Consider the following 12616-nt stretch of genomic DNA (forward strand, 5'->3'; position numbering starts at 1 on the left):
TAAGTGGGAACTTTTAGGCTGAGTTCACGTGGCGTTTTTTTCGCGTTGCCGCCGCGGTTTTAACCGCGCGATTTTGCCGCGAAAACTCGAAAAATAAGCATCCCATGCATTCCTATGGGATTCCGCAATGCTGTGCTAATGCTACGGTTTTTACCGCAGCGGAATCGCTTTGCGGTAAAAACCGCAGCATGCTCATTAATTTTGCGGAATCGCGGCGATCCCGCACCCATAGGAATGCATTGGTCCGCTTACTTCCCGCATGTGGCTGTGCACACCATGCGGAAAGTAAGCAGAACATTTGCGGATGGTACCCACAGTCCGGAGGAGAGGAGACTGTCCTCCGGGCTTTGGGTACCATATCCCTGTAAAAAATAGAATTTAAAATAAAAAATGGTGTTATTCTTACCTTCCGGCGTCCCGCGCAGCCTTCCCGCTTCTCTCCACGCTCTCGTTCCCAGTAATCCTTTGCGAAAATGCCCGCGATGACGTCCGTTCTCGCAGGATCGTGAAGTCTCGCGGTCATTCGCGCGATCCCGCGAGAACGGACGTCATCGCGGGCATTTTCGCAAAGGATTACTGGGAGCGGCTGCGCGGGACGTCGGAAGGTAAGAATAACACCATTTTTTTTTTTTTTTTTTTTTTACATTTTATCTTTTACTACTGTTGCTGCATAGGCAGCCTCAGTAGTAAAAAGTTGGTCACACTTGTCAAACACTATGTTTGACGAGTGTGACCAACCTGTCAATCAGTTCTCCAAGCGATGCTACAGATCGCTTGGAAAACGCTAGCATTTTGCAAGCTAAATACGCTTGCAAAATGCTATTTTTTCTGCGGGAAAATCGCGGGAATTTAAAATGTGATTTTCCCGCGGAATGGAATTCCGGAATTCTCGCGGTAATTTCCGCGAGAGTTCTGGTACGTGTGCACATAGCCTAAAAGGAAGAGAGCGAAGTAGATATAGGATTTTTGGGAAGATGTATGATTTAACCATCATGATTCTTCCCCACCAAGAGAGTCCATCATCTCTAGATATACGAAATTCATTAAAAAGCTTTTTGGTAAGACTCTCTAAGTTTAATTTTATAAGAGAGTTTATATTTTTGACAAATTTTAGGCCTAGGTATGTCAGCCCATCAGTAGCCCAACGCCAAGGCGAGAGGCCCTCAATTTTTCCTTGGTCTATTCCCAGGTTAAAGCCAAGTATTTTGGATTTAGAGACGCTTATTTTAAAATAAGAGACCTTGGAAAAAGTCTGGATTAGAGTTTGTAAGGCAGTGATAGAGTTGCTTGGATCGGTAAGGGTAAGAATTATATCATCTGCATATAGCGCTATTTTAAAATCTCTATGCAAGGTTTTAATTCCTGATTAATTGGGCCAGAGGTTCAGTGGCCAATGCGAAAAGCAATGGTGACAAGGGGCAGCCCTGTCTAGTCCCATTAGCTATATTAAACGTAGGGGAAAGATGGTTGTTGGAATATACCCTTGCCCCAGGGCCGGAGTACAAAGCCATAATACCTCCCGTGAGTCGAGAATTCATTCCAAATTTTTTGAGAGTCGATTCGAGATAAGACCAATTAAGGCGGTCAAACGCTTTCTCAGCATCAAGAGAGATAACAGTGGCTTTGAGGTTTTTCGAGGAAATGAGCTTAATTATGTTAATGAGCCTTCTCGTACCATCTATGGATTGTCTTCCTTTAATGAAGCCTATCTGATCGTTGGAAATTAGTGTCAGGAGAAATTGATTTAGTCTATTAGCCAAGATTTTTGCGTAAATTTTTACATCGGTGTTGATGAGGGATATAGGTCTATAATTAAAAACTTGGCTAGTGTCAGAATTTGGTTTAGGGATTACGACAATGGTCGCTTCCAGCATCTCTTTGGGAAATTGACCTGATTGGAAAGCTGAATTAAATACTTTTACAAAGTGAGGGGCCAATAAATTACTAAAAGACTTGAAATAATCATTACTAAACCCGTCTGGTCCGGGTGATTTAAATGTTTTAAGTTTTTTTTATAGTTTCCAGGACTTCTTGTTCAGTGAAGGGAGAAGACAAAAAAGATAAGTCTTCAGAGTTGAGTTTTGGAAGGTTCATGCTGAAAAGGAATGATCCAATCTCTGAGGTAGTTGGCTGCAAATTAGGGTTATCCTGATTAATATTATACAGATTATTGTAATAATCGGCAAAAGCCTTTACAATATCTTTAGGGTGGACCAGAGATGTTCCCTTAGAGGAAGTTATAGTGTCAATTCTATTCCGTTTCCGTATATTCTTAATTCTGTTTGACATGTATTTTGAATGGCGATTTATAGATAAGTAATGCTTGCATTTTGCCGATCTAATAGCTGAGTCGTAAAAATTGAATATGAGTTTCCTTAATTGCATTCTAAGATCGGTAAGTTCTGTTAATACAGCTGTTTGCTAGAGGAAACAGAGGATCGACAAAGTTCCACTTCTTTAGATTTAATTAACTGTTGTAGGGTAAGGATTTTATCTCTGTTAACTTTTTTTTGTCTGGAGGAAATTTGGATCAAAACTCCCCTCAATACCGCCTTGTGAGCGTTCCAACAGGAAAATGGAATTAGGAGGACGGAGTCGTTTTCACTAAAATAATTCTGTAAGGCTGAACTGATTTAAGATTTGGTGGAGGGGTTATGAAGCAAAGAGGAGTTGAATTTCCACATGAATTGGGGGTGAGTTGGAGGCCCTATTGTCAATTCTGCTGTTACCGGAGAATGATCTGAAAGAGATTTATTAAGTATGGAGATGGAGGAGAACCTTGGCAAGGAGAAGACATCTGTGAGTATCAAGTCTATTCTAGAGGCCGACTGATGGCCATCAGAAAAATGAGTAAATTCTCTAGATGTGGTGTTCAAACAGCGGAATGAGTCGAATAGCTCGTGATTATAAATCCAGCTGTTTAAGAATTGCGATCTTTGTCTGCTGGGGGAGGTGGAGTCTAGTGTATTATCTAGCACCATATTAAAGTCACCTAATAAAAGTAGAGTTCCTGAGCGTAAGGTGTCGATTTTTTTCATTAGCTTATTTAGGAAGCTAAGTTGTCTGATGGTGGGAACAGAAGTATTAATTTTTGTGAAGGTGTGGCCGTTCAGTTTGCATAGGAGAATATGATAGTGACCTTTTACGTCCTTGACTTCAGAGAGAAATTCAAAGGAAATTGAATTACCAATCAGGGTTAAAGCCCCAGCTTTCTTTCGTGGGCCGCAAGACTCAAATACAAATGGGAAATTTTTGAGATTTATAGAAGGGTGGTTGACTTTTTTGAGCTTAGTTTCTTGGAGGCATACAACCTCAGGATGTAACCCGTTAATTTCTTTACCAATGGAAAATCTCTTCCAAGGGCTATTTAGCCCCCTGACATTATAAGACACAACTTTTTTTTTCATGTTACAAGAGTGGCAAGGACCGTATGAAGTGGGGTAGATGAAACAAGGAAACCAGAGGGCACCTACCTTTGAAGAACTTAGTTAACAAAAAAAAAACCCTAAAACTAAAGACCTGTTTAAAACCGAAAACAGAAAAACACAAAACAGTAAGAACAAAATTGTCCTTCAGAAAGAGCCTAGCCGGTAGGCTCTAATTCCTTAGTGGGGAAAGTTTGTGTAAGGATCCCATTAGAGGCATCCTTTAGCTGTCAATCATAACTGCACTGTTCCTAGAAGGAAAATAATCTCATGTGATATATGAGTCCATAAAGAAGTAGAGAAGTAAGAAAACCTGTGGAAAGAAGAATAAGCAGAGTAATACACTGAACAAATAATCAAAAAGTGTAGAGAGGCCTTTTAACCAGGAGAGGCAATATGTAGGCAGGGTCTTTCCGTTTGATCATCCCGTCTCTGAAGAGAGCCTGGGGTCTTGAGAGTTAGAGTTTCTATGGCGATCGGGTATCCTGCAGTAGGACAGGAAATCTCTTCCTTCCTTAGGCGAGAATAGGACGGTCGTCATTCCTTTGTAGAATACCAAAAGTTTAAGTGGAAAGCCCCATTTATTATTTTCCCTCAAGGTGGAGGTGACTGGCTTAAAAGACTTTCTTCCTTCAATCGTTTCCTTTGAAAGATCCGTGAATAGCTGAAGGTGAGCATAGGGTTCTGGAAAACCTCCTAGATCTTTAACCGATTTTTGAATTTTTTCCTTGATCTTGAAGAAGTGGACCCCTAAGATGGTATCTCTAGGTAGATCTTTATCGATATTCCGTGGTTTGGGAAGTCTGTGGATCCTATCTATGATGAGATCCTGGTCTGTAAGTGCCAGTAGTAATTTTTTGAAAATTGTCTTGATGAAGTCTTCTAGTTTATCGGGTGAGATAGATTCTTGTATTCCTCTTATTTTCAAGTTGTTTCGTCTGTTCCGGTCTTCTATATCCGCAACTTTAATTTTAAGTCTGTGAAATTCAGATTTGAGGTCATGGGTGTCTTTTGATAAATCATCAGTGTGTTCTTCCACTACAGTTAGCTGTTTTTCGTGGTTGTCTAACCTGCTGCTAAATTTATCCAAGGTGGACTGTAAAATTTTATTTTCGTTTTCAAATGGTTGAGACATACTGGACTTGATTTTCTGGGCGAGAGTATCCAAGTAAGAGTGTATGGATATATCATCCAGATTTTGGGAAGGAGAAGGATTGGTGTTATCCATCTTAAATTTTGACCTTTCCGGCGAAAAGTTTGGTGAATTATCTCCAGACTGAGGACTTAAAGCGTCGGCTGGAGATGTGAATTTTACAGAATTTTTACCAGGATTTTTCCTTTTTGATGAGAGAGATGTATCCATGACCTCTTTGAGGAGATCTGGCCTTAAATGGGTTAACGATATCTACTTGATCTTTAAAGTGAGGATTGTAAGAATCCTGAAGTTTTTGTGCTTTTTGAGGAGTCGTATTAGACACTTTCATTGATTTGGACACTGGAGTAGCCTTGTGACTCATCTTGTGCCCTTTTTTTGAATCCTGCCTTGCAGGGATTATGTTAGAGAGAATTGATATTATTGGTGATGTTTATACTGAATAAACTTTAGAAATATAGAAAATTCTTGTGTCTTCCTATGCCTTTTTATAAAAGGGACCGTGAGGAATGAGATACACCACAGAATCAGATGGCACTTTTAATATTGTATGATGCATACAGTAAAATCGTTTATTAACTGTGCGCCGATATAGACGGGCTCCCTGTGACTTTAAATGCAGCCGTGACAGGCGGCTAGTCTTCACACAGGGCTCAGTGACGTCAGTCCCCGCTCATAAAATATGCAACAGGGGAGCTGGCAGCTGATACACGGCACCGCTGAAGAAAGGCAGATTACCCCAGTGGAGCCGCACAGGAGCCGTCGGTAGCGGAGGTTACATAGAAATAGGCACAAATCACAGACTATTTTGTGTCCTTCCGCCTCACAGATCTGTTATGACAGGAAAATGGCGTACTTAAGATAGGACATTGAGATGAAAGAGATCCCTCCGCAGCCGTTATAGCTCCCGCAGCCTCGCACAAAGCAGGTGATTATAGCTAAATTAGGACACCCTGGGACTTCCAAAGGGTCTAAAACAGACAAGAGGAGATTCCAAAAAAAAAGTAAATGTCTTTTAATTATGCAATGAGAGAAATCCTGTCAGATTAGGCACAGGGTAGGGACTATTTTGTATCCTTCCGCCAATCAGCTGGTATATGACAGGATTTTTGTAAAAAAATATCTCCAAAAGACAGTAAAAATCTTTAAAATGTGGTAGACAATCGTGGAGATACTTTTTCTGAGGACAAGGACAGCCGGTGGGTAATGGAGGGAGCAGGGAAAGGATTTTTCACTCACAGTTCAAAATGGTGTCACCTTGCAGTAAAATGCAGGAAAAGGCCTCAGATTTCAAAAATGTTTTTTTTAATGTCCAAAGCACAGACAAGGGGTATCAAAATGTACCTCTGAGTAACGAGAAAACAATCCTTCTGTGGGTTATCGAAGAGAGCGATTTTCTTTTGCTTTATTTGTCGCTTTAGGAGATGCCTCCTCTGAGATCCTGAGATGTGCGTCTTACACCATCGCCAGCTCAGGCCGTGCACCCGTCCTTGGTGAAATTTGAACCCAGGATGCCAGGGCTGCAAGGAAACCAGAGTTCCCTGTGGAAAACCAGACCAGTACAGGTTGAACACACAAACTTCTTGCAGATGTTGTCCTTGGTGGGATTTGAACTCAGGACTGCAACGCTTCAAGGCAAGAATGGTGACCCACCATACTGCCATTTGTAGCCATTTCTGCTATGTCTAGGGTGGGACCGTGAAATAGACATCAGGCAAGCTTCGGAACAGGTCCTATGGGGGAATAAGGAGGATAGGTATAATTTCTTTTATTATTTTAACACAATCTGATACATTTTAAAATCTATATTAACTGGAGAGCCCTTTTTAATATAGCTTTGTGTTCATTTATTTATTTGTGCGTGTTTTCTGAAATAAGAATCTAAAACTGTACCAAATTTTATTGTATCCATTTTCTACAGATATACCCAACATGCTGAAGCGTAATATAATTGGGACAGCAATAAAGTGCAGATCAAAACTTAACATTGAATCCTTGTGATTTGCCATAGGTAAGCTGTTTGGAGAAGAGACTGATTGAATTAGAGGATGTGGCTAAGAAACTGAAGGAGGCCAATGAAGAGTTAATGGAACAGAATGTCTTCCTAAAGAGCTCTATTACTTGTCTACAAAAAGATGCAGGTTTAAAAGAGCGAAAGATGCAGGAAATGAATAGGAAACTTTTGGAAGTAAACCAAGCCAGAGAGGCTCTAGAATGGAGGAAGGATGACCTGAGCAGGGAAGTCACATCCCTGAAGAAACTATTGGCAGGCAACAACAAGCTGAGAAGTACAAACCGGGAACTGGTAATGCAAGTTCAGTTCCTACAGGACACGCTAGACAAGGCCATAGCATCAGCCCCTGCTGTCCCAAAAGAAGGGAATAGGCAAGGCCGAAGGAAAGAATTGGGAACCAAGGTTAAACAAAATGAAGCCAGGAAGATCTCCCGGAGACGTCACCAAGCTTTTCTTAATCAATCTATCAAGGTTATGAGCAGCGTGTTTGAGAACTTTAGCAAAGACGGCTGGGAGGATGTGAGTGAAGACAGGTACGGCTCTCATTAACTCTGCTCTGTGGAGGGGACATTGTGCATATGCAAAGTACAGGCAAATGGAGATTGAATTTCAACTACTGTCGATTTGGTATTCAGGAAAAAATGCTGTCAGATCCTTTGAAATATCTTGGGAGGTCTTGTTCTGAGCTTATTGACTGAAATTTGCATGCAAAATTAGCCACAACTGTATGAGCAGTTGAATAGGTGCCAGGAAGCCCAAAAGAAGGCGATGCTTGATTTCTTCCAGTGATGCTATTTTCATGCAGTCATGAGGCTTGAAATTGACAGTTTGGCAGGTTGATTTAATTTGCTGGCCCTTTGCATATTCACCACTGACAGCTAAGGATTCCCAGGCAAGCCTAGTAAGTCCATTTAGTTATCTTGTGACATGTCGATCCTAGAGGAAATGCCGCCTCCCCTCTTAATTTAGTTAGATAAATTTTAAATGACCCATTTCAGCTTGCTACCAGATGTCTACAAGCTGTTTAACATCTCTTAAATTAAGACCCATCCACACTAATTATTTCATGTATGTTTTATGCACAGTCATTGTGCTAACTTTAATTGAACGTTTCATTAAAAAAAAAAAACTTTTATCAAGTTAGGGCTGTTGCTTCTTAGTGCTCTTCTAGTAAATACGTGGAAGTTATTTTTTCTGTAGTGTATATAATTATTTTAGTACTGCTTTAGCTGTTTTTACGTGATAACAAGGATAAAGGTCATACTAACTGAGAAATTCAGCATCAGCCTTAGGCCACATTCACATGTTCAGTATTTGTAAGCCTGGTTTTAGCTTACAAATACTGATGTAAAATACTGACCAAATAGTAAACTTTTGTATGTGGCCTTAGACTAATAATCACCATAGGCTGTGTTCATACAATCAGGATTTGTTAAGCTTTTAGGTGTGGATTCTGCGCTCAAATACTGATAAACTCCACTAATAATTCCACACCTAAATATAAAGAAGCAGTGTATTTTATGCTCCATTCACAGGATCCAGGAAAAATCTGCATATTCAGAATTCGCTTAGATTTAACACAAAAAAGCCACAGATTGAATAACAGTGGCATATATCCTCTTTCTAAAATACCTGTTGAATTTGCCATAAAGCATTCCCATTAGTATTCCCATTTTGTCTGAGCTGTAGAGACATTTTTTCTTCCGCTCAGATGAAATGGGAACAATGGAACCAAATTAGGAGCTGCTGATTGGCTGCAGTGGTCACATCATGCCATCGCTGGATGTTGATCCCGCCAAGAGATGTAGCTTAGATTACTGAGAAGCAGCATTGGTCCAAGAGGGGAGTTATCATGTTTTTTTTCCTACACCCTGAGCCCATTAATAAGGGTTGTCCTTTAGTGGACAACTCCTTTAATAAGTAGTGTATTCTACATAGTTCTTAATTACGAAGAATTACATTCATTCATGCAATTAGAATTTTTAAAAGACTAGTAAGGTATTTTTCAGTACCAAATTGGATCGAGACTGGAATAAGATTTCTGGAGTGGTGCTTGGATCTGCACGCCACTCCTAATGAATCTGGTGTGTCTGACTCAAAATCACTGGTTGTGATGAATCGTTGCCATAGTCTTTAGATCTTCCAGTATAATCTGTACTTGAATGAATTAATATACACACTTTTTTTTCCCACACTTCATTTTTCTCGCTCATATTTAAGTAGTTGTATGGGACCCTAGAATACTTAATATCATGTTAAATTATTAATCTGAGAAAATTCAAATTGAATTAGTTAACATCTGTATTTTAATTGGTTGTTTTAAAGGGAATCTGTCAGCAGGTGTTTGCTATTTAATCTGAGTGCAGCATAATATAGCCCAAGAGAGCCTGATTCTAGGGGTATGTTATTTATTATGCTGTGTTGTAGTTTCAATACAATCATTGTTTTATCAGCAGGAGATTATCACTGCTCCACTAGGTCTCATGTGCATGGCTGTCAAACTAATTTGTATAATTCCATCCACATCACTGATGGGCAGCTTACTAACAATGTACAGTGCACACAAGAAGCAGCCTCTTAGTGGTGTGGGCTGGGTTAAGGAGGGCTCTGCATTTTGGCCACTTCTACATCAGATAAAACAGAGATTCTATCAAAACTACACCAAGCAGTCCAGTAAGTGATATCTCACTGGAATCAGGCTCTCTTTCTTTATATCATGCTGCTCTCAGATTACATAGAAAAAAAAACATTTGATAGATTCCCTTTAGCCAGAAATATTAGGTTTCTAGTCCAAACTTTTTGCACATTACATGGTAAATTAAACTGTTGCATTCATATCCATGGGGGTCAGGTGACCGGAGGGTCCCAACCTGATTTCCCCAAACGTCTCCATGGAGCCAGGTAACCGGATTGTCCCAACCTGGCTTCTCCAAACGTATTCATAGGTTACAGGTGACCGGAGGGTCACAACCTGAATTCTCCGAAGGTCTCCATGGAGGCCAGGTGACCAGATGACCCCAACCTGGCTTCTCCGAACATATCCATTGGTTCTGTGATAATCAATGGAGCATATCTATATGCTTCCAGCCAGGGCCGTGGTCCCTTAACTTGGCATCTTGTATATTCCCAATCTGTATCCAAATTGATGAAGCTATGTTATTCTGGCAGACTGTTCCTTTATGGAGTCATGGTGTCCTGGCTGTTGTTCTGTCAAGTCAATTTTCGTACAGAGACATATCCTCCTTAAATAGTTCACAGCTGTTCTTCAAGCCATCCTCCACTGGTCAAAGGGGAGGTGAGATGAGTTATACTCTTATTGCTTGAATATTTAATCAATCTGCATAGTTCGTACTTCTCTGTTTTGCAGGTCAACATACTAGCTGGCCTGGTACAATGTGTAAGCAACATATTAACAAACCTATATTGCTCAATTACTCTATGCCCCTGTCCCTCAATGGTAGCAGACAAAGAGTTGCAGCAAACAGCAGTTCAAAAGTCAACATCCAGGCTCATATGAACAATAGTCTGTGTTTCTTGACCAACCAAAGAAAAACACACAGATTCAAAAGTCAATATAAAGATAACAGTGTATGTCTCCTGGCCTACTGAAAATAGACGTCTGGATAATTAAGAGTAAATGCTGTGTCGTCACATCTTATATGATAATATGGTAAATAATGCCACACTAATACCTCTGATTTGTTACTTAGTGATGTTGAGAGTGAATCATCTGAAAGTATGGGAGAAATTATTGTAAAAACAACACTACAACCTACAAGCACATCTGCAGAGGAAAACAGTGCCGTGGAGGAAGCAAAAGTAAGAAATGTATGTATGTTTCTAACTGTAATGTTCTCATGAAGGAATAATAGAATCATACATGTAATGAATGATCTAATTAACTCACAGATTTGCTTAATCTGGTGGTCCCAAAGAATTCCAAAGCTTTTTGCCTAAGGCTTTACAATTAGTGCTGTATTTTAATTTATAAACATCTTAGTAAACAGTGGTTACTGCGACTTGCCTGTCAAGCTGGGTTCACACTTGGCTGAATATGATTTGTGATCATCCCATTCATTACAATCACACTGGCAGAAATTCCATGTGCATTCAGTCCTATTCACATAGGGTAGTACTGTAAGAATTCTCAAATTAATATTCAAAAGTGAAACTATTACCCTTTTTCTGTTGTGTTATAACCACTATAAGAGCGTGTTGTATGAAATATCACAGCAGCTGGTATATCCCGGAAATGCCACCTCTTGGTTGAAGAACTGTACCAGACATTTCAACAGTATGTGAAGAGTGGAATGGAGACTTGTGGAAAGACAGGTTAAAAGCCATACTCCAGCACTTCTTAAGCAATAACATATACTGTTTTTATAAGGGGCAGATCATGGCTATTTTATTTATTACGCTTGCTTATATATTCCATATTTGCAAACATATTCCATATTCGATACATCAAGGCCTGCATTGTTCATGCGGGTCTTGATGAGTCGATTGCCTGGAGTCTGACACGTGTGCCTCTTCATGAATCAAGACTGCCAGTTGAATGGAGTACACCTCTGTGTAAACCTTGCCACAAATTCTACTCCCATTCCTGCTAGAGTAAAGGCCCCGTCTCACATAGCGAGATCGCTGAAACGTCACCGATTTTGTGATGCAACTCGCGGCTGGGTACTGCACATCCAAATAAATAAGAGGTTGATGTGGAGTACCCGGCCACGGCACTATTCCTTCAACGGAGCTGTGCTGTTCAACTCCGTAACTGAGCAATTCCAGCTGACACCGGAATCAGCTGATTGTTGGGGGTGTTGAGACTCTCATCCCCACCTATCAGACATTGATGACCCAGCATAAGGATAGGCCATCAGTGTTAAAGTCCCGGACAAACCCTTGAATGTTTCAACATTTCTGTGCTGTGTAATATACAGTATCTTCATTGTTTATTTAGGCTGCAAACTCCGGCTGACTGGACCTGTGGATTCAGGTGATGTGTCCCTGATGACATCATCACAGGTCCTTCTGCATGTCTAAGTTGATGACTGTTTGATTGGTCAGCATCATACAGGAAGCAGAAGTACAAGCCCCCAGTGAAAACTAATAAATCCCACATGGAATGAAGTTAACCATTAAGTGCCAAATATTTGATTTCTAAAGGTCCACAACGGAGACTCTGAACAAAAACAAAAGTTTTTTTTTTCTGCTCTGCAGCTACTATTACATAGTGTGTCTAGTTCAACATGAAAAATGTGGTGAAAGGTCCTCTTTAAATCTTTTCCATGTATAGCCCATGCCTGTTTAATGTCTTCTTATAGTATTGTTTTCTGCTGATACCCAAGTTAACCCATGTCAGTCTTGTGCATTACCTGGTTTACCTTCAGAATTCTTTTTAATCCTTGACATTTTTATTGTTTCTGTTTTTATTTCATTCTAATGCTCAGAGTTTTTCAGGTATGCTTTGTCAAGTTCCTAAGTACCCATGTTTAGTCAGCAGTTCAGTTACTTTGAATGCCCATACACCATAGATAAGTGTTAGGCCAAATAGTTGTTAATGCCACAGATATCATCCCTGATTCCCCCATACATATGAATTTTTGGCTTGTTTAACCATTCATGTGTCTCACATTAGCTTATCTCCTAAGAGAAAAAATGGGCCAGGATAGTCTGAGAATTGAGCATATACATTAGGTGCTTGACCAGTCTTGCAAAAGTCAACTGATTTGGCCAACTTTAATTTGTATGAAGGCCTTTAGTAAATTCTTTTCTTGTACTGACCTATGATACAGCCTGAATTATCGTCTAGAGTTGGACTTACAACTGTGTTCGTTGCTATAAGTATAATTTGAGAGTATTTTGACTGCCCATAAGAGCTCATTTAGGCTAATTGACCTGTGGTTTTAATGACTGCTGATCGGTTAGATACAAGCAGCTGACTTGCGGCCCTAAACACCTACTGATCAGCTACTTGTTTGTTGATCGGTGGTTGGTTAATAGCCAGTATACCACAAAATATTGAAG

At 40.1% G+C, this 12616-nt stretch overlaps 1 protein-coding gene across 4 annotated transcripts in view; it reads left to right on the forward strand.

Annotated features, from left to right (window-relative positions):
* Positions 1 to 12616, forward strand: part of CNTLN (centlein) — a 494856-nt gene that overhangs the window by 342761 nt on the left and 139479 nt on the right. For 3 of the 4 annotated variants that reach the window (XM_073552475.1, XM_073552478.1, XM_073552477.1), the window contains exons 16-17: positions 6590 to 7125; positions 10303 to 10420. In XM_073552475.1, coding sequence (XP_073408576.1) covers positions 6590 to 7125; positions 10303 to 10420 — 654 coding nt within the window. The remainder of the gene's footprint in view (positions 1 to 6589; positions 7126 to 10302; positions 10421 to 12616) is intronic. The other variant, XM_073552476.1, reaches the window with a different exon arrangement.

The sequence above is a fragment of the Dendrobates tinctorius genome, unplaced genomic scaffold (assembly GCF_039654945.1).
Source record: "Dendrobates tinctorius isolate UK_male_01 unplaced genomic scaffold, ASM3965494v1 ptg000191l, whole genome shotgun sequence".
Taxonomy (NCBI): Eukaryota; Metazoa; Chordata; class Amphibia; order Anura; family Dendrobatidae; genus Dendrobates; species Dendrobates tinctorius.